Source organism: Pecten maximus, chromosome 14, assembly GCF_902652985.1.
Source record: "Pecten maximus chromosome 14, xPecMax1.1, whole genome shotgun sequence".
NCBI lineage: Eukaryota > Metazoa > Mollusca > Bivalvia > Pectinida > Pectinidae > Pecten > Pecten maximus.
Window position 1 is genome coordinate 2,433,368 of NC_047028.1, and position 26,980 is coordinate 2,460,347.

Sequence of the window (26,980 nt, forward strand, 5' to 3'; positions counted from 1 at the left end):
GTGTTCAGTAAAGACATGCGTTGATTATGTTGTAGAGCTACATTACGATCTGTGACCTGCTGATCGTGTTCAGTAAACACCTTGGGGACAACGGTGTAATGAAACCGCTCGTGTTTGAGCCTGACAAGACACTACAGACACAGCTTAGCAACTTTCTTACAGAAAAAGTGTTTGTCGAGGATGAGGATGGTAAGTTCTGTGTTTGTATTTTAAGAAATTGAATAAAATCATCAGCACAGAATTGTACATAATTTTTATATGCCATTTGAAATGTCTTGACATTTAGTTTTTATGCTTTTTGAAATGTCTTGACATTTAGTTTTTATTTCCTAATCAAATGTTTTTTTACCTTTTATACCTTTTAAAGAAAACTCATGCTCCTTGAATCAATAAATAAAACTTAATATGTAGATGTAGATAAAACCAATTTTTTAACGGTGTGAGATTATTACAGATGATGTTGACGAGAATGTAAAGATCGAGGAGCTACACAAGCGACGTAACTTCCTGGCCTGTTTCTGTAAGCTGGTCGTGTATAACATTGTCAGCATCAGGGTAGCAGCAGACATGTTCAAACACTACATGAAGGTAAGGATGGATAAACCACCATTCAGATATTTCTACTGATCTATCGATAACATTTATCTTATCTCTGATGTTTGTGTGTTATCGCTGGTTAGCCCAGAACGGTTTTGAAGGTGTTAGGTCTAAATTTCTATGTATTTCTAAATATTTGAATTTCTGAATATGGAAAGATTCTAACAATAACGATAGCTAAGTCCATGTAAAGGAAATAATTAGAAACTTTTAAAATGGGTCACCATCATACCCATATGAAACATCATCTTTAGTAATGTTTTACAATTGTAATTAACATCATTTTAATGCATCTGCTGGGTATTGAACCCGGGACCTCTGGAATACTAGTCTAATGCTCATTCAATTCAGCTAAAGAGAAGTTCTCTCAAGCCGAGCAATATATTGCGGCTAGTATTTACTACTAGGGTTACATAAAGTTTCCTACCAGATAGTTTGAATCTACTTAGTGATGGGAATCAGTTATACTTTCAGAATCCATAATCGGAAACTCAAAATTGATCAATTATCAATTATACTTTCTAGTTATCTGTTTTCTAGATTTAGCACAGAATTGCCCTTTTGTAGAAAATTTATGTACATTGATTACATGTCTAAGTCTTTGTTATCAATTTTTTAATACCAGAAAAAATCATATAATGATTGTTAATAATAATGTGTATTTAAATCTCCTGATTCACTTTTAAAGGACGAATGAATATATCACAAAAATATAAGACCGAATTACTTCTTAGTTTGGTAACATTACAAAAATAGGGGAAGCGGAAGATTTACGAACACTTCCAGAAGAATAATTGCCTTTTCAAATCATTAGCGGTGATGGGTTTTATTAATTTTTATGCCCCCACCATGAAATAGGGGGGACATGTGATGTTACCCATGTTTGTCTTGTCCTGATGCAATGTAACTAGCTTATCTCAGGAACTACTGATACAATTCTCACCAAACTGTGTATCAGGGTGTCAAGTGGCAGCGGAGGCATTTCTTTCTTTGAAACATTTTCTAGTTTTCAACTAATTTTTGATTATTTTCAAACATTGGCCCCACCACTATATGTACTTGTTTGGCATTTCAGTTCTATAATGATTATGGAGATATCATCAAGGCAACATTAGCCAAGGCTAGAGAAATCAACAAGGTGACCACAGCTAAAACCCTCGCACTTAGTCTCACTCAGGTAAGTCACCTCAAAACTGGCTACATAGACTCTCCCACTTCACTCAGGTAAGTCCTCTCCAAACTGGCTACATAGGCTTTCCCACTTCACTCAGTTAAGTCACCTCAAAACTTGCTACATAGACTCTCCCACTTCACTCAGTTAAGTCACCTCAAAACTTGCTATATAGACTCTCCCACTTCACTCAGTTAAGTCACCTCAAAACTAGCTACATAGACTCTCCCACTTCACTCAGTTAAGTCACCTCAAAACTGGCTACACAGACTATCCCACTTCACTCAGTTAAGTCACCTCAAAACTGGCTACATAGACTCTCCCACTTCGCTCAGGTAAGTCACCTCAAAACTAGCTACATAGACTCTCCCACTTCACTCAGTTAAGTCACCTCCAAACTGGCTACATAAACTCTCCCACTTAACTCAGTATGTCACCTCAAAACTGGCTACATAGACTATCCCACTTCACTCAGTTAAGTCACCTCCAAACTGGCTACATAGACTCTCCCACTTCACTCAGTTAAGTCACCTCCAAACTGGCTACATAAACTCTCCCACTTAACTCAGTAAGTCACCTCAAAACTGGCTACATAGACTATCCCACTTCACTCAGTTAAGTCACCTCAAAACTGGCTACATAAACTCTCTCACTTCACTCATGATCAGTTAATTCACCTCAAAACTGGCTACATAGACTCTCCCACTTCACTCAGTTAAGTCACCTCAAAACTGGCTACATAGACTCTCTCACTTCACTCATGATCAGTTAATTCACCTCAAAACTGGCTACATAGACTCTCCCACTTCACTCAGTAAGTCACCTCAAAACTTGCTTCATAGACTCTCCCACTCTCAGGGATGTCATCTAAAAACTGGCTACATAGACTCTCCTACTTTACTTGGTCATCTCAAAGCTGGCAATGTAGACTTTCCCACTTCACTTGAAGGTTGTCTCAAAACTATCCACTCTCCTGCTGTACATAATGAATATTAATTACATCTGACTTGTTTGCAGTTATTCCGAGAGCTACATGCAGAACAAGGCATAATTGACAGATCTTCTGAAGCCTTCCAGTCTCTTAAGGTAAGACAGGGCTAAAGTTAAAGAGAGAAATCTTTGCATGATGAAAGGAATATGTTCTTGTTTGAGTTTAAAAACATAACAGAACTGTAAGAGTAAACTGAATTAAAAGAAAATAGATATATATATATTGACCTTCTTTTAAAAATAATTTTTCCAAAAATTGGGAGCCTACAACTGTCTTTATTTCGACTTTGCTTTAAAATTTATAAGAATCATCACTTGTGCAGTTAATAGGATCACATTTCGGTCCATAATTTCATTTTCAAAACATTTTTTTTCAACTTCTTCACATCATGGAGATACACTGTAACATTGTCTCATATCATTAAAAAGACCCAAGGCCAAATTGGGCCGCGGTGGCTTAGTGGTTAAGGTGTCCCAACACTTTATCCCTAGCTCTTCACCTCTGGTTCGCGAGTTCGAAAAACAGTGGGGCAGTTGCCAGGTACTGACCGTAGGCCGGTAGTTTTTCTCTGGATACTCAGGCTTTCCTCTACCTCCAAAACCTGGCACGTCCTTAAATGACCCTGGCTGTCAATACTGTAGAAAGTTAAACAAAATAAACAAAACTCACCATCAAGGTCTATTTAGTCTCAAAAATACATTGTATTACCTCTTCATTGTTTTAGTTAGTGTGATATAATGGATGTCATTACTGTTTTATTTATTCGTGTTGTTTTATCACTAGGAACTGGCGAGGAGATTTGCCTTGTCATTTGGACTTGACCAGATCAAGAACAGGGAGGCTGTAGCAGCTATGCATAAGTAAGTTTTATTCCAGTCTCTGTATATCACAGAAGTCTGTGGACATTTTTAGTCTTAATTTTGTTGAAGCTCATTTAAAAACTCTAAAAGAACAACCACAGATAGCTGTAATTTGATTTTATTCTCAGTTAAACCAACCATTTCAGATGTAGTAAAAGTGAAGTCGGATATCTTCCCAAAGAAGCTCTAGATTTTATGATATTTGTAGACCATCTGAATTTAGTCTATGGCTCGGGTTATCATATACAGTCTATGATTTTGTATTTTAGGGAGGGTATCCTGTATGGTCTATGATTTTGTGTTTTAAGGAGGGTATCCTGTATGGTCTATGATTTTGTGTTTTAGGGAGGGTATCCTGTAGTCTATGATTTTGTGTTTTAGGGAGGGTATCCTGTATGGTCTATGATTTTGTGTTTTAGGGAGGGTATCCTGTATGATCTATGATTTTGTATTTTAGGGAGGGTATCCTGTATGGTCTATGATTTTGTGTTTTAGGGAGGGTATCCTGTATGATCTATGATTTTGTATTTTAGGGAGGGTATCCTGTATAGTCTATGATTTTGTGTTTTAGGGCGGGTATCCTGTATGGTCTACGTTTTTGTGTTTTAGGGAGGGTATCCTGTATGGTCTACGTTTTTGTGTTTTAGGGCGGGTATCCTGTATGGTCTACGTTTTTGTGTTTTAGGGAGGGTATCCTGTACGGTCTGGCAACGGAAGAAGGTCATGAAGGACCCCCATCCAATATTGCCTTCTTGGAGGTGTTGTGTGAGTTTACAAACAAACTCATGAAGCAGGATAAGAAAGTGGTGTAAGTATTCAATTTATCAGGACAACAATAATAGAAATTTTCAGGGGTCTGTCCATTGGACAGGGATATCTCGACACGAGTGGGTCTGTCTATTGGACAGGGATATCTCAACACGAGTGAGTCTATCTATTGGACAGGGATATCTCAACACGAGTGGGTCTGTCTATAGGACAGGGATATCTCAACACCAGTGGGTCTGTCTATTGGACAGGGATATCTCGACACGAGTGGGTCTGTCTATTGGACACGGATATCTCAACAAGAGTGGGTCTGTCTATTGGACAGGGATATCTCGACACGAGTGGGTCTGTCTATTGGACAGGGATATCTCGACACGCGTGGGTCTGTCCATTGGACACGGATATCTCGACATGAGTGGGTCTGTCTATTGGACAGGGATATCACAACACGCGTGGGTCTGTCCATTGGACAGGGATATCTCAACACAAGTGGGTCTGTCTATAGGACAGGGATATCTCAACACGAGTGGGTCTGTCCATTGGACAGGGATATCTCAACACGAGCGTAAGAGTTTGGCTTGCAAGCACAAGGTTTGTCGAGTACTGGTCAGACAAACTGTTACTCAAGCTGATATATCCCTATTCACAGGACAGATCCCTGTTGTGATTATTTTTCTCACATGCTTAATGATACCAGTAACAAAATGTAACATGTTAGGAAAGCTATTCATTTGGTCATCATCAATGTCCGATGAAATATGTGTAGAAATTAAGACCTTACCAATTTGTGATAACGCTTCGCTACATAAAATGATGACATGACTCATAGCACGTCCTAGCTGTCTTTCCTTATGCTGTGTGAGATTGATTTACCCCGTCCCTTGCAACCTGAAACTTCATTTGATGTATATGAGAAAACTGTTTTTTAAGCTCTACAAAAAATATCTATGTTTGGATTTTGACCAAGAAAACTACTCATTGTTTTGTGTTAACAGACTGAACTACCTAGACAAACACCTGCCGGCCACTGGGATTCCCCAGACCAACCGTAGTGATGAATGGCAATCTCTGATCACCTATAGAAATAGTTTGGTCCAGGGAGAACACGAAATCCACCCCATCACACTAAAACAGGCCTCACAGAGGCGCTATGGCAAACGCAAAGCAGACAGTGAGTATGATATTAACCTTTCTCTAATCAGAATGAAAAGTTTTGTGATAAAATAATATGGCATTTCATTGATGTTTCTTTTAAGAATTTCAATTGCTAAAGTAATCCTTCAATTGAACTATATTATGTCAAAACATATGCCAAAGAATATTTTAGTTTCCTTGATCAGTCAAGTATCACAAATTCATTAGAATAGATATTTAGATATTTAAGAGTGATTATGTGTGTTACACAGTTGTGTTGTTGTTAAATCTCTGACCACGACTCTAACACTGGAGTGATTATGTGTGTTACACAGTTGTGTTGTTAAGTCTCTGACCACGACTCTAACACTGGAGTGATTATGTGTGTTACACAGTTGTGTTGTTGTTAACAGTCTCTGACCACGACTCTAACACTGGAGTGATTATGTGTGTTACACAGTTGTGTTGTTAAGTCTCTGACCACGACTCTAACACTGGAGTGATTATGTGTGTTACACAGTTGTGTTGTTGTTAAGTCTCTGACCACGACTCTAACACTGGAGTGATTATGTGTGTTACACAGTTGTGTTGTTGTTAAGTCTCTGACCACGACTCTAACACTGGAGTGATTATGTGTGTTACACAGTTGTGTTGTTGTTAACAGTCTCTGACCACGACTCTAACACTGGAGTGATTATGTGTGTTACACAGTTGTGTTGTTGTTAAGTCTCTGACCACGACTCTAACACTGGAGTGATTATGTGTGTTACACAGTTGTGTTGTTAAGTCTCTGACCACGACTCTAACACTGGAGTGATTATGTGTGTTACACAGTTGTGTTGTTGTTAAGTCTCTGACCACGACTCTAACACTGGAGTGATTATGTGTGTTACACAGTTGTGTTGTTAAGTCTCTGACCACGACTCTAACACTGGAGTGATTATGTGTGTTACACAGTTGTGTTGTTGTTAAGTCTCTGACCACCACTCTAACACTGGAGTGATTATGTGTGTTACACAGTTGTGTTGTTGTTAAGTCTCTGACCACGACTCTAACACTGGAGTGATTATGTGTGTTACACAGTTGTGTTGTTAAGTCTCTGACCACGACTCTAACACTGGAGTGATTATGTGTGTTACACAGTTGTGTTGTTGTTAACAGTCTCTGACCACGACTCTAACACTGGAGTGATTATGTGTGTTACACAGTTGTGTTGTTGTTAACAGTCTCTGACCACGACTCTAACACTGGAGTGATTATGTGTGTTACACAGTTGTGTTGTTGTTAAGTCTCTGACCACGACTCTAACACTGGAGCGATTATGTGTGTTACACAGTTGTGTTGTTGTTAAGTCTCTGACCACGACTCTAACACTGGAGTGATTATGTGTGTTACACAGTTGTGTTGTTGTTAACAGTCTCTGACCACGACTCTAACACTGGAGTGATTATGTGTGTTACACAGTTGTGTTGTTGTTAACAGTCTCTGACCACCACTCTAACACTGGAGTGATTATGTGTGTTACACAGTTGTGTTGTTGTTAAGTCTCTGACCACGACTCTAACACTGGAGTGATTATGTGTGTTACACAGTTGTGTTGTTGTTAACAGTCTCTGACCACGACTCTAACACTGGAGTGATTATGTGTATTACACAGTTGTGTTGTTAACAGTCTCTGACCACGACTCTAACACTGGAGTGATTATGTGTGTTACACAGTTGTGTTGTTGTTAACAGTCTCTGACCATGACTCTAACACTGGAGTGATTATGTGTGTTACACAGTTGTGTTGTTGTTAAGTCTCTGACCACGACTCTAACACTGGAGTGATTATGTGTATTACACAGTTGTGTTGTTAACAGTCTCTGACCACGACTCTAACACTGGAGTGATTATGTGTGTTACACAGTTGTGTTGTTGTTAACAGTCTCTGACCATGACTCTAACACTGGAGTGATTATGTGTGTTACACAGTTGTGTTGTTGTTAAGTCTCGGACCACGACTCTAACACTGGAGTGATTATGTGTGTTACACAGTTGTGTTGTTGTTAACAGTCTCTGACCACGACTCTAACACTGGAGTGATTATGTGTGTTACACAGTTGTGTTGTTGTTAACAGTCTCTGACCACGACTCTAACACTGGAGTGATTATGTGTGTTACACAGTTGTGTTGTTGTTAACAGTCTCTGACCACCACTCTAACACTGGAGTGATTATGTCTGTTACACAGTTGTGTTGTTGTTAACAGTCTCTGACCACGACTCTAACACTGGAGTGATTATGTGTGTTACACAGTTGTGTTGTTGTTAAGTCTCTGACCACGACTCTAACACTGGAGTGATTATGTGTGTTACACAGTTGTGTTGTTGTTAAGTCTCTGACCACGACTCTAACACTGGAGTGATTATGTGTGTTACACAGTTGTGTTGTTGTTAACAGTCTCTGACCACGACTCTAACACTGGAGTGATTATGTGTGTTACACAGTTGTGTTGTTGTTAACAGTCTCTGACCACGACTCTAACACTGGAGTGATTATGTGTGTTACACAGTTGTGTTGTTGTTAAGTCTCTGACCACGACTCTAACACTGGAGTGATTATGGGTGTTACACAGTTGTGTTGTTGTTAACAGTCTCTGACCACGACTCTAACACTGGAGTGATTATGTGTGTTACACAGTTGTGTTGTTGTTAACAGTCTCTGACCACGACTCTAACACTGGAGTGATTATGTGTGTTACACAGTTGTGTTGTTGTTAAGTCTCTGACCACGACTCTAACACTGGAGTGATTATGTGTGTTACACAGTTGTGTTGTTGTTAACAGTCTCTGACCACGACTCTAACACTGGAGTCATTATGTGTGTTACACAGTTGTGTTGTTGTTAACAGTCTCTGACCACGACTCTAACACTGGAGTGATTATGTGTGTTACACAGTTGTGTTGTTGTTAAGTCTCTGACCACGACTCTAACACTGGAGTGATTATGTGTGTTACACAGTTGTGTTGTTGTTAACAGTCTCTGACCACGACTCTAACACTGGAGTGATTATGTGTGTTACACAGTTGTGTTGTTGTTAAGTCTCTGACCACGACTCTAACACTGGAGTGATTATGTGTGTTACACAGTTGTGTTGTTGTTAACAGTCTCTGACCACGACTCTAACACTGGAGTGATTATGTGTGTTACACAGTTGTGTTGTTGTTAACAGTCTCTGACCACGACTCTAACACTGGAGTGATTATGTGTGTTACACAGTTGTGTTGTTGTTAAGTCTCTGACCACGACTCTAACACTGGAGTGATTATGTGTGTTACACAGTTGTGTTGTTGTTAACAGTCTCTGACCACGACTCTAACACTGGAGTGATTATGTGTGTTACACAGTTGTGTTGTTGTTAACAGTCTCTGACCACGACTCTAACACTGGAGTGATTATGTGTGTTACACAGTTGTGTTGTTGTTAACAGTCTCTGACCACGACTCTAACACTGGAGTGATTATGTGTGTTACACAGTTGTGTTGTTGTTAAGTCTCTGACCACGACTCTGACACTGGAGTGATTATGTGTGTTACACAGTTGTGTTGTTGTTAACAGTCTCTGACCACGACTCTAACACTGGAGTGATTATGTGTGTTACACAGTTGTGTTGTTGTTAACAGTCTCTGACCACGACTCTAACACTGGAGTGATTATGTGTGTTACACAGTTGTGTTGTTGTTAAGTCTCTGACCACGACTCTAACACTAGAGTGATTATGTGTGTTACACAGTTGTGTTGTTGTTAACAGTCTCTGACCACGACTCTAACACTGGAGTGATTATGTGTGTTACACAGTTGTGTTGTTGTTAAGTCTCTGACCACGACTCTAACACTGGAGTGATTATGTGTGTTACACAGTTGTGTTGTTGTTAACAGTCTCTGACCACGACTCTAACACTGGAGTGATTATGTGTGTTACACAGTTGTGTTGTTGTTAAGTCTCTGACCACGACTCTAACACTGGAGTGATTATGTGTGTTACACAGTTGTGTTGTTGTTAACAGTCTCTGACCACGACTCTAACACTGGAGTGATTATGTGTGTTACACAGTTGTGTTGTTGTTAAGTCTCTGACCACGACTCTAACACTGGAGTGATTATGTGTGTTACACAGTTGTGTTGTTGTTAACAGTCTCTGACCACGACTCTAACACTGGAGTGATTATGTGTGTTACACAGTTGTGTTGTTGTTAAGTCTCTGACCACGACTCTAACACTGGAGTGATTATGTGTGTTACACAGTTGTGTTGTTGTTAACAGTCTCTGACCATGACTCTAACACTGGAGTGATTATGTGTGTTACACAGTTGTGTTGTTGTTAAGTCTCTGACCACGACTCTAACACTGGAGTGATTATGTGTGTTACACAGTTGTGTTGTTGTTAACAGTCTCTGACCACGACTCTAACACTGGAGTGATTATGTGTGTTACACAGTTGTGTTGTTGTTAACAGTCTCTGACCACGACTCTAACACTGGAGTGATTATGTGTGTTACACAGTTGTGTTGTTGTTAAGTCTCTGACCACGACTCTAACACTGGAGTGATTATGTGTGTTACACAGTTGTGTTGTTGTTAACAGTCTCTGACCACGACTCTAACACTGGAGTGATTATGTGTGTTACACAGTTGTGTTGTTGTTAAGTCTCTGACCACGACTCTAACACTGGAGTGATTATGTGTGTTACACAGTTGTGTTGTTGTTAACAGTCTCTGACCACTGACTCTAACACTGGAGTGATTATGTGTGTTACACAGTTGTGTTGTTGTTAACAGTCTCTGACCACGACTCTAACACTGGAGTGATTATGTGTGTTACACAGTTGTGTTGTTGTTAACAGTCTCTGACCACGACTCTAACACTGGAGTGATTATGTGTGTTACACAGTTGTGTTGTTGTTAACAGTCTCTGACCACGACTCTAACACTGGAGTGATTATGTGTGTTACACAGTTGTGTTGTTGTTAAGTCTCTGACCACGACTCTAACACTGGAGTGATTATGTGTGTTACACAGTTGTGTTGTTGTTAACAGTCTCTGACCACGACTCTAACACTGGAGTGATTATGTGTGTTACACAGTTGTGTTGTTGTTAACAGTCTCTGACCACGACTCTAACACTGGAGTGATTATGTGTGTTACACAGTTGTGTTGTTGTTAAGTCTCTGACCACGACTCTAACACTGGAGTGATTATGTGTGTTACACAGTTGTGTTGTTGTTAACAGTCTCTGACCACGACTCTAACACTGGAGTGATTATGTGTGTTACACAGTTGTGTTGTTGTTAACAGTCTCTGACCACGACTCTAACACTGGAGTGATTATGTGTGTTACACAGTTGTGTTGTTGTTAAGTCTCTGACCACCACTCTAACACTGGAGTGATTATGTGTGTTACACAGTTGTGTTGTTGTTAAGTCTCTGACCACGACTCTAACACTGGAGTGATTATGTGTGTTACACAGTTGTGTTGTTGTTAACAGTCTCTGACCACGACTCTAACACTGGAGGGATTGTGTGTGTTACACAGTTGTGTTGTTGTTAAGTCTCTGACCACGACTCTAACACTGGAGTGATTATGTGTGTTACACAGTTGTGTTGTTGTTAACAGTCTCTGACCACGACTCTAACACTGGAGTGATTATGTGTGTTACACAGTTGTGTTGTTGTTAAGTCTCTGACCACGACTCTAACACTGGAGTGATTATGTGTGTTACACAGTTGTGTTGTTGTTAACAGTCTCTGACCACGACTCTAACACTGGAGTGATTATGTGTGTTACACAGTTGTGTTGTTGTTAACAGTCTCTGACCATGACTCTAACACTGGAGTGATTATGTGTGTTACACAGTTGTGTTGTTGTTAAGTCTCTGACCACGACTCTAACACTGGAGTGATTATGTGTGTTACACAGTTGTGTTGTTGTTAACAGTCTCTGACCACGACTCTAACACTGGAGTGATTATGTGTGTTACACAGTTGTGTTGTTGTTAACAGTCTCTGACCACGACTCTAACACTGGAGTGATTATATGTGTTACACAGTTGTGTTGTTGTTAACAGTTTCTGACCACGACTCTAACACTGGAGTGATTATGTGTGTTACACAGTTGTGTTGTTGTTAAGTCTCTGACCACGACTCTAACACTGGAGTGATTATGTGTGTTACACAGTTGTGTTGTTGTTAACAGTCTCTGACCACGACTCTAACACTGGAGTGATTATGTGTGTTACACAGTTGTGTTGTTGTTAACAGTCTCTGACCACGACTCTAACACTGGAGTGATTATGTGTGTTACACAGTTGTGTTGTTGTTAACAGTCTCTGACCACGACTCTAACACTGGAGTGATTATGTGTGTTACACAGTTGTGTTGTTGTTAAGTCTCTGACCACCACTCTAACACTGGAGTGATTATGTGTGTTACACAGTTGTGTTGTTGTTAACAGTGTCTGACCACGACTCTAACACTGGAGTGATTATGTGTGTTACACAGTTGTGTTGTTGTTAAGTCTCTGACCACCACTCTAACACTGGAGTGATTATGTGTGTTACACAGTTGTGTTGTTGTTAACAGTGTCTGACCACGACTCTAACACTGGAGTGATTATGTGTGTTACACAGTTGTGTTGTTGTTAACAGTCTCTGACCATGACTCTAACACTGGAGATTGGGGAGAGCCTCCAACACCGGCACCAAATATGCCTCCACAGTTTACCTCTACGGCCATCAAACGACGCCGTGCTGATGAGGAGAGTGTCGGTGCACCTTCAGAGCAAGGATCGGAACAGGACTTCCAGGACTCGTAAGTACTCTCCATTATGTGTTACTTCGTTGTTGTCAATTTGAATTTGTTTCTTTGTTGTGCAATTTATTTATTTGTAATGTAAAAGATAGCAATCTGCCACCTAATTTATAATTAGGACTTCTTGGATAAATCAGCAACCCAATTATTCCTTAACCTGAAAATTGAATCAATTCCATTGAAATGTTTAGAAATGCTCTTGTCAAATTGATAATGAATTGAAACAGTAAACAAGTCGCAGATTGTACAAAGGTTTTTTTGTGTATGACATCTTTCATTTTATTTGTTTTGATTTTTAGCTCACCTGGCCTAAAGGGCCGGTGAGCTTATGCCTTGGTGCAGCGTCCGGCGTCCGTCAACATTTCCTTTAAATCCCTACGAGTCTTGAACGCCTGAATGGATTTTGATGAAATTTTGTCAGGAACATTATTGGGCAAAAGGGATCAAACGTTGTATAAACGGAGGGTGTGGTTCTCCTTGGGCTGGAGGGGAGGGCCCAGTATGGGAGGTTGAGGTTAATTATTTAAATCCCTACTAGTCCTGAACACTTGAATCGATTTTGATAAAATTTTGTCTGGAGCATTATTGGACAAAGGAGATCAAACGTATAAACGGAGGGTGTAGCTCCCTGGGGCTGGAGGGGCGGAGCAGAATAGAGGAAATTCTGGTAAATCCTTAAAATCCCAACTAGTCCTGAACGCCTGTATGGATTTTGATGAAATTTGGTCTGGAGTATTATGGGGCAAAGGAGATCAAAAGTTGTATAAACGGAGGGCATGGCACCCCTCGGGCCGAAGGGGCAGGGCCGAATAGGGGAAATTCAGGTAAATCATTTAAACCCCTACTAGTCCTGAATGCTTGAATGGATTTTCATGAATGATCTGGAGCACCATTGGGCAAATGTGATCTAATGTTGTGTTAATGGAAGGTGTGGCTCCCTGGGGTCTGGAGGGGCAGGGCCCAATAGTGGATATTGGGCTAAATCCTTTAAAATTGCTACTACTTTAAACCATTGAGATCCCCACCCCATAACCATAGGACATGAAGAGATAAACACAATCATGATGTAAAAAAAGGCCCTGGGGTCTTTCCCCACCCCTAGGGACTTAGTTTGTTGGTTATATTTTTGAAGCTGTTGAGATCCCCACCACATCACCTTCTATAGCATTTTTTGACATCAACAGATATAGATATTAACAAATTGAACATGAACATTATTTAGAGGTATGGTAAAATCCAACCAGGTGAGTGATACAGGCTCTCTGGGCCTCTTGGTTTTTTTTCTTTGCATGAAAATTCTTATTGTGAATACCTGATATCATGTGCTAGATAAAGTATCCTTCCGAATTTAGTTTGGTTCAGAATCAAGAAATAGACTGAAACATTGTTTTCCAGTTTTAAGTTTGAATAATGTTTAATTTTGGAGTCTTAATATTCTTAATATATTCCTAATATACCATTACCATACCAACTACTACAAGGAGACCTCGCGTCAAAATGACCCTGGCTGTTCACAGGGCAATAAACCATCTAATAAAACATGTGTTCACATTAAAAATCAACTTTTCCATGAAAACAAACACAAACTAACAACGAAATTTGCTTAAGACCATGTTTCTTAGTGTTTCTCTTCATTTCTAAAAGAAAAGAAACTGTTTTCAGATCACGGGTTGGGGAAACCATTCTTAAGTCTTAAAAGTGTCCCTTCAAAAAATGGTCAGTTACTTACAGATAGTGGTTTTGATTCTTCCTTATTTTTTGCATGCATTTCTTTTGCATTTCTATTTTTATTTTGCTGATTTCTGTTTATATTATTTTATTGAGTTGTGTTTTTTGTTTCTGTGTTTTTTCTAGATTATGGTGACCTTGAGCTTGTTTTTGGTGACCTTGAGCTTGTGTAGTTCATGCTCAGTCCCTTACTATGTGTGTGGGATTGTTTCCCGTCCAAGATATCTACCACCGAAGTCCTGAAACTCCACAAATCCTGCATCTATCAAAGACCGGTGGACTTATTATAATATGCATCCTGATTCAGACTTGCTGCATTTTGATATGTTAAGACCTGTCCCAACATTTACACTTAAGGCATGGATAAAGTCTATCGGACTAGATTGATGTTGCTGAAGACATATAAAGTGGTCATATTTTAGACAATATTAAACATTTTGTGAGATTTTACTGTAGTTTAAAGAGTCCATACCCCTTTATACAGAGTTTAAAATTGAGGGTTAATGCTCTAAATAGGCAACCTCACCATCAGAACAAAATATCTGAATATACCATTGTACATGTGAAAACCAGGTACAGTCTACTGTTTACTGCTGTGATTAACATCAAGTTGTTGTTTTACTTTAGATGGCTATTGAATTGTAATTTGTTTCTGTAACATTTTAATTTCAAATTTTGAATTTTTAATAAAACTGTAATGTCATTTTTTTTTTATTGCTGATTGTATTTATTAGATGTTGATAGTTTTATGTGAAGTACAAATGTATATTGTATTCTGAAATCTTGATGTTGTATTTTTGTTGATTCATATAATTTTCATAATTTAGATGACTGCTCTCTCTTCAAAATTTCTCATTACTAATACCATACTAAATTCCTAACATTTCTCATTCTTTTCTTTCGAAAATTCCTAACATTGCTCATTCTTTTCTTTTGACAGTTCTTAACATTTCCCATTGTTTTCTTTTGAAAATGTTCTCCAGCATTTTCTATTCGTTTTTCAATAGAGATTTATTACAGGTGGAAGATACTGGCATACATGTAGTAACAATCTTTGTATTACAATAATTCTATTCTTTTTCTAAACTTACTTTTCAACAACTTTTAGCCAAATACTATTTGATGTTTTTAATGTGTTCATCATATGGTAAAGATTGAATAAGGATAGAGATATGTCCCGTATATCTCGTAAATATTCAATTAGGTTACTCACTTCTTCAGTTCTGATTAGCTAGTGATTTTCTTTACCATAATTCATTGTGTAAGGCAGCAGTAGATATTGAAGTAGGATACTCTTTTTAAAAAAATCATATAGAGATGCATTGAAAATTGTATTATGAAAAAATGAAGTGAATTAATGGAATGATGATTTGTCAGGTTTTTTTTCCCGAAGATATACACTTAAAATAATTTTGTCACATAAAGTTATTATTCACATCACTTCAATGCATTCATAACATACATATAATCAGCTTTCTCTAGTGGATACAAGTTTATTACTTCATCTCAATAATTAATGTAAATGTTCTCATCATGTTAGCTTTATCATTGACACATAAAAGGAAGGAATTAGAATATATTGTAAATAGATGTAAATATCCTACCAAGTGTAGGTTCAATAACATTCACAGATTGTGCAATTTATAAGATATGTATTAAAAAACTGATAAAAGAAATTAAAAATATAACAGCTATTTCCTTCTGTAAAAAGATTAAATTCAAGGAAAAAAATAAATTTGCTGAAAAAAAAACTTTCGCCTTCTTTGTTTTTTAGCCCACCATCATCAGATCAGATGATGGGCTATTCAAATCACCTTGCGTCCATCCGTAAACAATCCTTTTGTTATCACTATTTCTTGAAAAGTACTGGAGGAATATTCTTCAAACTTCATGTATCGGTTCCCCTTTGTCCATATTTGTGACAATTGAATTTAAATTTTTGATCAGAAAAACAATGACGGACAGGGGGCAATCTTGGATTTTGAGAATTGAAGAATGTCTCGCTATTTCTTGATAGTACTGGAGGGATATTCCTCACACTTCATGTGTAGGTTCCCCTTGTTCTTGTTATCAGATCATTAAGAGGGGAAAAAAAGAAAGGGAATAGTAGAGAGAAGATTGGTCTGACATAGAACCAGTATAGATCATTAAATGGTAGGTGTCAAGATCCCTGTGAGATGTCTTATTTCTTGTATTATTTCACGTGGTCGTGTGAGCCGACGTTGTGGCGAAGCGTCCACCAGCCTTACCTATAAAGGACTGCTTAAGAACCTTGGGAGTAGGGTAATCTTTTTTCAATTTCAACAAATTTTGTTTCAAACTTAAGTAAGGATGTAAATGCAGCCTACACAAGACTTCTCCTTTGAACCTGATATTAAGTAAAAGTTCAATTATATTTGTATGACTTTGCCTCGAAGGAGGCCTATTAGTCCTGAGTACTGGTGAAACTAGGTTTCCTCTCTGTCCGTCTTGTGGCTTCATTCCTTTAGGGAATTTGATCAAATTCCACAAAGTGATAACGGATCATAATATCTTGGACAAGTTTGATTGTCAGGGTTTTTGGGTAAAGGTCAAGGTCACTTACTATTTTTAGCGGAGGCCAGTAGGGGACATGTATTGCTTTAGCAATACCCAGTATGCTTGTAAATGTGCTGGCTAGACTGTGTACTATAATATGGTCACTGTATGGCTAGTGTACTGTAATATGGTCACTGTATGGCTAGTGTACTGTAATATGGTCACTGTATGGCTAGTGTACTGTAATATGGTCACTGTATGGCTAGTGTACTATAATATGGTCACTGTATGGCTAGTGTACTGTAATATGGTCACTGTATGGCTAGTGTACTGTAATATGGTCACTGTATGGCTAGTGTACTATAATATGGTCCCTGTATGGCCAGTGTACTATAATATGGTCACTGTATGGCTAGTGTACTGTAATATGGTCACTGTATGGCTAGTGTACTGTAATATGGTCACTGTATGGCTAGTGTACTATAATATGGTCACTGTATGGCTAGTGTACTATAATATGGTCACTGTATGGCTAGTGTACTGTAATATGGTCACTGTATGGCTAGTGTACTATAATATGGTCCCTGTATGGCCAGTGTACTATAATATGGTCACTGTATGGCTAGTGTACTGTAATATGGTCACTGTATGGCTAGTGTACTGTAATATGGTCACTGTATGGCTAGTGTACTATAATATGGTCACTGTATGGCTAGTGTACTGTAATATGGTCACTGTATGGCTAGTGTACTGTAATATGGTCACTGTATAGCTAGTGTACTATAATATGGTCACTGTATGGCTAGTGTACTATAATATGGTCACTGTATGGCTAGTGTACTATAATATGGTCCCTGTATGGCCAGTGTACTATAATATGGTCATTGTATGGCTAGTGTACTGTAATATGGTCACTGTATGGCTAGTGTACTATAATATGGTCACTATGGCTAGTGTACTGTAATATGGTCACTGTATGGTCACTGTATGGCTAGTGTACTGTAATACGGTCATTGTATGGCTAGTGTACTATAATATGGTCACTGTATGGCTAGTGTACTGTAATACGGTCACTGTATGGCTAGTGTACTATAATACGGTCACTGTATGGCTAGTGTACTATAATATGGTCACTGTATGGCTAGTGTACTGTAATATGGTCACTGTATGGCTAGTGTACTATAATATGGTCACTGTATGGCTGGTGTACTGTAATACGGTCACTGTATGGCTAGTGTACTATAATACGGTCACTGTATGGCTAGTGTACTGTAATATGGTCACTGTATGGCTGGTGTACTGTAATACGGTCACTGTATGGCTAGTGTACTATAATACGGTCACTGTATGGCTAGTGTACTATAATATGGTCACTGTATGGCTGGTGTACTGTAATATGGTCACTGTATGGCTAGTGTACTGTAATATGGTCACTGTATGGCTAGTGTACTGTAATATGGTCACTGTATGGCTAGTGTACTATAATATGGTCACTGTATGGCTAGTGTACTATAATATGGTCACTATATGGCTGTAATATGGTCACTGTATGGCTAGTGTACTATAATATGGTCACTATAGCCTTTATGCTATTGAGTGTAATACTTTGATGTTATCTTGTCTATGACCTATCTTGATTTTAAACAATTAAAAATACTTTTGTAAAACTTGAAATGTACATAAGAACAAATGTAACAATACATCAATAGATTGCTACCTGGATTAAATCCATGATAAGATCATCAATTTGATAACAAACACCAGTCGTATGCTGAACTATCGATTGTGTAAGTAGTGATGGATTACCTCATAGAGGACTGATATATACCAGATATGTCCACTAGACTTGGGAGATTTGGGGGATGATAGCAGATACATAAGATGTATGTCCATTAGACTTGGGAGATTTTGGGGATGATAGCAGATACATAAGATGTATGTCCACTAGACTTGGGAGATTTGGGGATGATAGCAGATACATAAGATGTATGTCCACTAGACTTGGGAGATTTGGGGATGATAGCAGATACATTAGGATGTATGTCCACTAGACTTGGGAGATTTGGGGGATGATAGCAGATACATTAAGATGTATGTCCACTAGACTTGGGAGATTTGGGGATGATAGCAGATACATAAGATGTATGTCCATTAGACTTGGGAGATTTTGGGGATGATAGCAGATACATAAGATGTATGTCCATTAGACTTGGGAGATTTGGGGGGTGATAGCAGATACATAAGATGTATGTCCACTAGACTTGGGAGATTTCGGGGGATGATAGCAGATACATAAGATGTATGTCCATTAGACTTGGGAGATTTGGGGGATGATAGCAGATACATAAGATGTATGTCCATTAGACTTGGGAGATTTCGGGGGATGATAGCAGATACATTAAGATGTATGTCAATTAGACTTGGGAGATTTGGGGGATGATAGCAGATACATCAAGATGTATGTCCATTAGACTTGGGAGATTTGGGGATGATAGCAGATACATAAGATGTATGTCCACTAGACTTGGGAGATTTTGGGGATGATAGCAGATACATAAGATGTATGTCCATTAGACTTGGGAGATTTCGGGGATGATAGCAGATACATAAGATGTATGTCAATTAGACTTGGGAGATTTGGGGATGATAGCAGATACATTAAAATGTATGTCCACTAGACTTGGGAGATTTCGGGGATGATAGCAGATACATTAAGATGTATGTCAATTAGACTTGGGAGATTTTGGGGATGATAGCAGATACATTAAGATGTATGTCCATTAGACTTGGGAGATTTGGGGGATGATAGCAGATACATTAAGATGTATGTCAATTAGACTTGGGAGATTTTGGGGATGATAGCAGATACATTAAGATGTATGTCCATTAGACTTGGGAGATTTGGGGGATGATAGCAGATACATTAAGATGTATGTCCATTAGACTTGGGAGATTTGGGGGATGATAGCAGATACATAAGATGTATGTCCATTAGACTTGGGAGATTTGGGGGATGATAGCAGATACATAAGATGTATGTCCACTAGACTTGGGAGATTTTGGGGATGATAGCAGATACATAAGATGTATGTCCGTTAGACTTGGGAGATTTGGGGGATGATAGCAGATACATAAGATGTATGTCCGTTAGACTTGGGAGATTTTGGGGATGATAGCAGATACATAAGATGTATGTCCATTAGACTTGGGAGATTTGGGGATGATAGCAGATACATTAGGATGTATGTCCACTAGACTTGGGAGATTTGGGGGATGATAGCAGATACATTAAGATGTATGTCCGTTAGACTTGGGAGATTTTGGGGATGATAGCAGATACATAAGATGTATGTCCACTAGACTTGGGAGATTTGGGGGATGATAGCAGATACATAAGATGTATGTCCATTAGACTTGGGAGATTTGGGGGATGATAGCAGATACATAAGATGTATGTCCACTAGACTTGGGAGATTTCGGGATGATAGCAGATACATAAGATGTATGTCCGTTAGACTTGGGAGATTTGGGGGGATGATAGCAGATACATTAAGATGTATGTCCGTTAGACTTGGGAGATTTCGGGGATGATAGCAGATACATTAAGATGTATGTCCGTTAGACTTGGGAGATTTGGGGGATGATAACAGATACATAAGATGTATGTCCGTTAGACTTGGGAGATTTGGGGGATGATAGCAGATACATCAAGATGTATGTCCACTAGACTTGGGAGATTTGGGGGATGATAGCAGATACATCAAGATGTATGTCCACTAGACTTGGGAGATTTTGGGGATGATAGCAGATACATTAGGATGTATGTCCATTAGATTTGGGAGATTTGGGGGATGATAGCAGATACATAAGATGTATGTCCACTAGACTTGGGAGATTTCGGGGATGATAGCAGATACATTAAGATGTATGTCCATTAGATTTGGGAGATTTCGGGGATGATAGCAGATACATTAAGATGTATGTCCATTAGATTTGGGAGATTTCGGGGATGATAGCAGATACATTAAGATGTATGTCCATTAGATTTGGGAAATTTCGGGGATGATAGCAGATACATTAAGATGTATGTCCACTAGACTTGGGAGATTTTGGGGATGATAGCAGATACATAAGATGTATGTCCACTAGACTTGGGAGATTTGGGGGATGATAGCAGATACATAAGATGTATGTCCATTAGATTTTGGAGATTTCGGGGATGATAGCAGATACATTCAGATGTATGTCCACTAGACTTGGGAGATTTGGGGGATGATAGCAGATACATAAGATGTATGTCCGTTAGACTTGGGAGATTTCGGGGATGATAGCAGATACATAAGATGTATGTCCATTAGACTTGGGAGATTTCGGGGATGATAGCAGATACATAAGATGTATGTCCACTAGACTTGGGAGATTTGGGGGATGATAGCAGATACATTAAGATGTATGTCCATTAGACTTGGGAGATTTTAGGGATGATAGCAGATACATTAAGATGTATGTCCACTAGACTTGGGAGATTTGGGGGATGATAGCAGATACATTAAGATGTATGTCCATTAGATTTGGGAGATTTGGGGGATGATAGCAGATACATAAGATGTATGTCCGTTAGACTTGGGAGATTTCGGAGATGATAGCAGATACATTAAGCTGTATGTCCATTAGACTTAGGAGATTTTGAGGTATTGTCGGTTAGATAAAGGTAACAGAACTGAGAGTAAATCTGCAATGATTCAACTAAGTATGTGATGGTAACTCGGTTATCATTGCCCCTCATCAACAGCCGGCAATATGGTGGTCTACGACAAGTGAAATACTCGAAACGAAAGATTGTGGAGTAGGACCGTTAAAAAAAGGTGATGAAAGGGACAAGAAAATAACATTTATATCTTTAAATTTGCCTATGTAAGACGTAAACAACTTTATACGAATAAACCAACAGTGAATTGCAATATAAGCTCAGGTAAGTTGTGTCCAATATTGGTCAGATAATTATTGAAGTCAGTATAGAGAGGTACATATTTACTTACCCATTACGGTCCACACCTATCAAAAACAAAAAGTCATAAGATCATTTAACAAAACAACAAAACTGAAACTGTTTCATGTTGCTTGATTCCAAAGTGAGAGATTCTATGATTTCCGTGTGTATAGGGCTGTAGCATGTGTTACAGGTTGGCCAAACCAATGTGTATGGCTGGATCAAGTCTTTAACAGTATATTTAACCTCTGACCTTACAGGGGTAATGTCGGTATGAGTCAAATGTCCCAGGTGTCGTGGATAAATGCCCAGAAACAGCAGCAGGATTTACAGCGCCAGATGGAGCCGAACTACAGCAGGATGAGACCCCCTCCATCTAACCTGTAAGTGTGCCAACTAGTTTGTCCTGCTGTGTAAGCACTTCTGATCATTACTCTGCATTTTATGCAAACAAAATGAATTTTAATTATGTCACTTTCAAATATACCAGTGTATATTTTCAGACATTTAAGAAACTTATTTAGAAAATAAAAAATACTTCGGGGATGTGAAAATTAGAATTTGTCTTTTGAAATTTGACAGTGTTGAAAATCATTCGTATTAAAATTTGTCTTATAAAACTGGACAGTGTTGAAAAAACTGGACACTGTTGAAAACCACACAGAAAGTGTTGACCTTTGTTGCAGGCCCCCTGGTACTCCACAGATAGACACGGACCAGAGTAGTGAGGAGGCCAGTATCCACGACTTCGAAAGTCCCCAAATGATGGCCTCTACACCTGCACACCCCTCTCATCAGTACCCTGTGGCTGCACACCACCGCCAGTACCAGGCTCAGGTACACCCCTCCCCACAACAGGGTTACTATGACGACGGGTCTCAACATATAGAGGACCCATCAGTAAGTACATAGCATTCCCCAACCCTACCGATAGATCTCGACATAATAGAACACATTACAGTGGGCAAGCATAAGCGTGGCCTCTTCCCTGACTGCAGGGATACTATGGTAATAAATCTCAATGTCAAATTGGCCCTTCTACATCACAAAGGGTTCTTTTAATCCCCCCCCTCCCCTAAAAAACAAGAGAATTGAAAAAAAAAAAGAAGATTAGCCATTGTCCTGTTAGAGTTAATTATAAATCAGGTAAATACTTTCAACATTACAGCAGCAACAGACTCCAGCAATTCCTCAACAAATGGCTCAGGTAACAAGCATGACCCATAGATAATCTGGTGTTTATGCTTCCCATGATTATCTCACCACTGCATGGGGATAGTATATGTATGCTTGAGTAATCCGTGACCAGTGATAATATGCATGCATTGTTAGCATACCAATTATGATTTTATTAGGTGCAGGTGATTTATAGTAATCACCATATCCGTCCGTCCGTCCGTCCGTCAGCCAGCATTCTTATATTCGTGAAAGTTTCCTTTGGCTGATCAAACTCAAACTTTATACAGTGTGCCTGCTAAAATTCTTTCAGTACTTCCACACTTAAAGTGCTTGCTTAGAATTGATTTACAGTTTGAAAGGTCAAAGGTCACTGTTACTATAAATAGAAAACCAGTTTCCCTGCGATAGCATGATTTTGCTTTGGGCTGATTGAACTCCAACTTCATACAGTGCTTTCTTATTGAAAGTGCTTGCATGTTCATGGCACTAAACTTCAACCTCGGCGATGTGGGAAAATGGCTTATTGATGATTATGGAGGATATATAGCCACTTGGCAGATCCTTTCTGACCTGTCAGTGTTCTAGTTATCGGCATCCATTGTGAGAAAAATGACTTGATTTTACCCTAATTTGTACTTCAAACTTATGATGATTTCTCTATACCTTAAAACAACTGTCATTCATCTTACAGAAGAAACTAGGGTAGATATGAACCATGCTTGTAAAAGAAATCAACTCGGAGTGGTCATTTAAATTACAAACCTATCAAAATGAAATTACATTGTGTTTATTAATTTATAATATATAAGAAAGTGTGATTTACTTAAGTGACAAAGTGAATTGATATTAATTAGCTGGTTCCTAAGCTATTTCTTTTGACTAAAAAAAGTTGTAAACCTGCATGATTGTACTGTTTTGCAGTTTTGTGTGTACAAATATTTTTTTTATAGAATTCATGTAGCATTTAGACTTCTGGACCTTGGAGTTTAAAGTCCATTTCTCTGTCAGGTTTAGGTTGCTCATTGTGTCTATGTTTGTGGTATTAAGCAAGTTTGTGAACATATTGTAAACCTCTCATCATTTATTATACTTTCATTGTTGAGGTTTGAAAATCACCAGCTGGAGTTACATGTTTAGATCCTAGATTCTGAGGAAGATGAAAACATTTAAGCCTGATCAGCTATTACTCCTTCGATGTAGTTCTACAAACAGATTAGGTCATGACATTCTAGTAATAATTTGATTTCAAAAATACAATTCTTAGAGAGGAATTTAAAATTTATTGTTTGGAGCATTGTTTTGTTTAAATTTGATTTATCTTTGATAGAGAAGCTAGAGAAAATTATTAATGGAGGTATATATTAATTTGAGAGCTTGACTTGTTTCTTCCTCTAAATAAATCTTTGATAGAGAAGCTAGAGAAAATTATTAATGGAGGTATACGTTAATTTGAGAGCTTGACTTGTTTCTTCCTCTAAATAAATCTTTGATAGAGAAGCTAGAGAAAATTATTAATGGAGGTATATATTAATTTGAGAGCTTGACTTGTTTCTTCCTCTAAATAAATCTTTGATAGAGAAGCTAGCGAAAATTATTAATGGAGGTATACGTTAATTTGAGAGCTTGACTTGTTTCTTCCTCTAAATAAATCTTTGATAGAGAAGCTAGAGAAAATTATTAATGGAGGTATACGTTAATTTGAGAGCTTGACTTGTTTCTTCCTCTAAATAAATCTTTGATAGAGAAGCTAGAGAAAATTATTAATGGCGGTATATATTAATTTGAGAGCTTGACTTGTTTCTTCCTCTAAATAAATCTTTGATAGAGAAGCTAGAGAAAATTATTAATGGAGGTATATATTAATTTGAGAGCTTGACTTGTTTCTTCCCCTGATTTTTACCTGTTTGTTTTCTCAGTCTGACATGAGCCACCCAGGATTTTGAAGAAACGATGGCATGATGAAGGCAGCATTGACTGTTAATGGTCCAAACCCAAATATCAGCCGGGTTCTGTGGAATAACAATAGGAAACTCGGAACAATGGTTTAATGATAGACATCTATGGAAATGGATGTATATTTGTTGGGGACCGTAATTGTCATTATCTTGTCTGTTAAGTATACAGACATTCATTGCTTTCTGGAACATTTACAGGGAAAACTTGGTCCAACTGAACTATTAAACACACAACAGTAAATGTCATCACCAGAACATGGTCGATGTTGATCTACTGACTTTGGTCCTCTAAATGACTGATTTGTGGGAGTCCCTTGAAATCTTATCTGGTCAGAAACTGAACTAACAATGAAATTATCCTGAAATTATATCTGAACTTTACTGTGAGGTTCCAATGTGAGGTAAACAGCTTTAGATTATTTGATGAGATTTCAATGTGAAGAAAATAAAGCAGCGAAAGCTTAGACCAGTGCATGGTTACTTCCCATGTGATCTGTTTTTGAATCGCTCTAATTGATCCTGTGGGGGCACTGGCACAAAAGTCTCGTATTCATGAATTATTCATGACCCAAATCCAGTAATCTCTTTGGTTTTGTAGAAAAAGGGCAACAGAAAATCTGACCAATCAGAAACATTGTTTTATATGTTTTTTTGGTTTGTTTGGCAAGATGTCGGATAACATGCCATGTTGACACATAGGCGCAGCATCTTAGTATACCATTCTATTTTCCAGACAAAGAAGAGGTTCATTAATAAGAAGCATTTTGATTAGTTGATAAAAATATGAACATTCATGTCACGCCGAAGGTTTTCAAGCCAGTGCTGCCACTGGTCAAATAAGTGAAATATAGAAAAGACTCTGTTGGGGCGACCAGTAGCAACTCACAAGATCCTTAAGTTTCTGTAAAATACCAGTGAATTCTGTCGTACAAAACCTCAATATTTTTTTTCTACTTAATTGATAAATAGCTACTACATATCAACACCGAGAAGCTTTAATAATAGTTAATATGGGTCAGTGTCCCAAGATAATCCATTACTGAAAATCAGATAAAATCTTCACTATCGGAGATGAATTTTGAATATATAATGGGAAAATGACACAAGTCCCTTTGTATAGAAAAAAATATATACCTAGGTACCAGGTAACTCCTTTGGATCCTGTGCTGGCTTTCCTTGTATGGTAGCTTTACATTTGACAGAATTATACATGTATTACAGTATTTCTTTGATAAAGGGATTGAATTATGTTTTTCATAGAATCTAATCCCCTTGGTTATAGAAATTGTATAATACAATACTTGTAAGGTTTACATGTACATTATGTTGGTTAATGCTTTCAGAAGTTACATAATTTGTACAATATTATTGAATGTGTTATAAACATCCTCCATGTCATGTCCTCCAGTTCAGTAATAGTATTGTGTTGATGTTTTTGTGTGTGAAACTGTTTTACATTCGATACAGATCCGTTCAGATAAAATCTAGTCATTGTTATTGTGTAACTTTGTTTATCATGGTGTCTTGTAATTATGTTGTTGAATAAAATATATTTATCTCGGTGCTGTGTGGCACTACAATGTCAGGTTGTTCCTGTTCTTGTTATGAAACTTAAACTTTGTTTATGTAAATCTATTACCAAAACATGGAAAACAGACCTTAAATTTAATTTTCCATTTAATATACTGACATTTTTTATTCTGGTTTTGAGCCTTTCACGAATTATGTGCTTCAAATTGTCTTGATTAATGTGGCTGTCAATTAAGGGGAGATAATTTATTTATTTTAATTTTTTTATTACCAGGAAATGCTTTGATTGATGTTGCATAAAATATTGTTTTAAATGTGTGTATGAATGTTAGATGCATTAGTGGTTTATGATTGAATCTTTTCTTGAGATGTTTGAATAAAATTTATTGTAATGTGAAAAATAAAAGCAACGCTGTTGTGTTTTACAGTTACAAGTTCTGTTATAGGTTGTTATCTACACACACCATTTGTAATAGAGTTACCTCCCATAGTATATTTATCTCTCAAAATATCCTTTCCAGCTATTTCACTTTTCATTGAAACCGTTCCCTTCTATCGAAGCTTTCCAATTGAAACATTATACACAACTTACGGTAATCTTACCTACACACACACCATTTGAAATAGAGTTACCTCCCTTAGTATATTTATCTCAAAAATATCCTATCCACCTATCTCACTTTTACTTAATGAAACCGTTCTCTTCTATCGAA

The 26,980-nt window shown here is 38.0% G+C and overlaps 1 protein-coding gene across 5 annotated transcripts in view; it reads left to right on the forward strand.

Annotated features, from left to right (window-relative positions):
* Positions 1–26,385, forward strand: part of LOC117342787 (cohesin subunit SA-1-like) — a 58,735-nt gene extending 32,350 nt beyond the window's left edge. Inside the window, exons 23-35 of one of the 5 annotated variants that reach the window (XM_033905044.1) lie at positions 36–189; positions 455–588; positions 1,673–1,774; positions 2,786–2,854; positions 3,543–3,619; positions 3,927–3,943; positions 4,322–4,427; positions 5,383–5,558; positions 12,206–12,368; positions 21,864–21,986; positions 22,290–22,503; positions 22,772–22,810; positions 24,699–26,385. In XM_033905044.1, coding sequence (XP_033760935.1) covers positions 36–189; positions 455–588; positions 1,673–1,774; positions 2,786–2,854; positions 3,543–3,619; positions 3,927–3,943; positions 4,322–4,427; positions 5,383–5,558; positions 12,206–12,368; positions 21,864–21,986; positions 22,290–22,503; positions 22,772–22,810; positions 24,699–24,725 — 1,401 coding nt within the window. In that variant the 3' untranslated portion in view covers positions 24,726–26,385. Of the gene's footprint in view, positions 1–35; positions 190–454; positions 589–1,672; positions 1,775–2,785; positions 2,855–3,542; positions 3,620–3,926; positions 3,944–4,304; positions 4,428–5,382; positions 5,559–11,047; positions 11,075–12,205; positions 12,369–14,222; positions 15,769–21,863; positions 21,987–22,289; positions 22,504–22,771; positions 22,811–24,698 lie in introns of those variants that run through there. The other 4 variants (XM_033905045.1, XM_033905043.1, XM_033905046.1 and 1 more) reach the window with 4 other exon arrangements.
* The last annotated feature ends 595 nt before the right edge of the window (positions 26,386–26,980 follow it).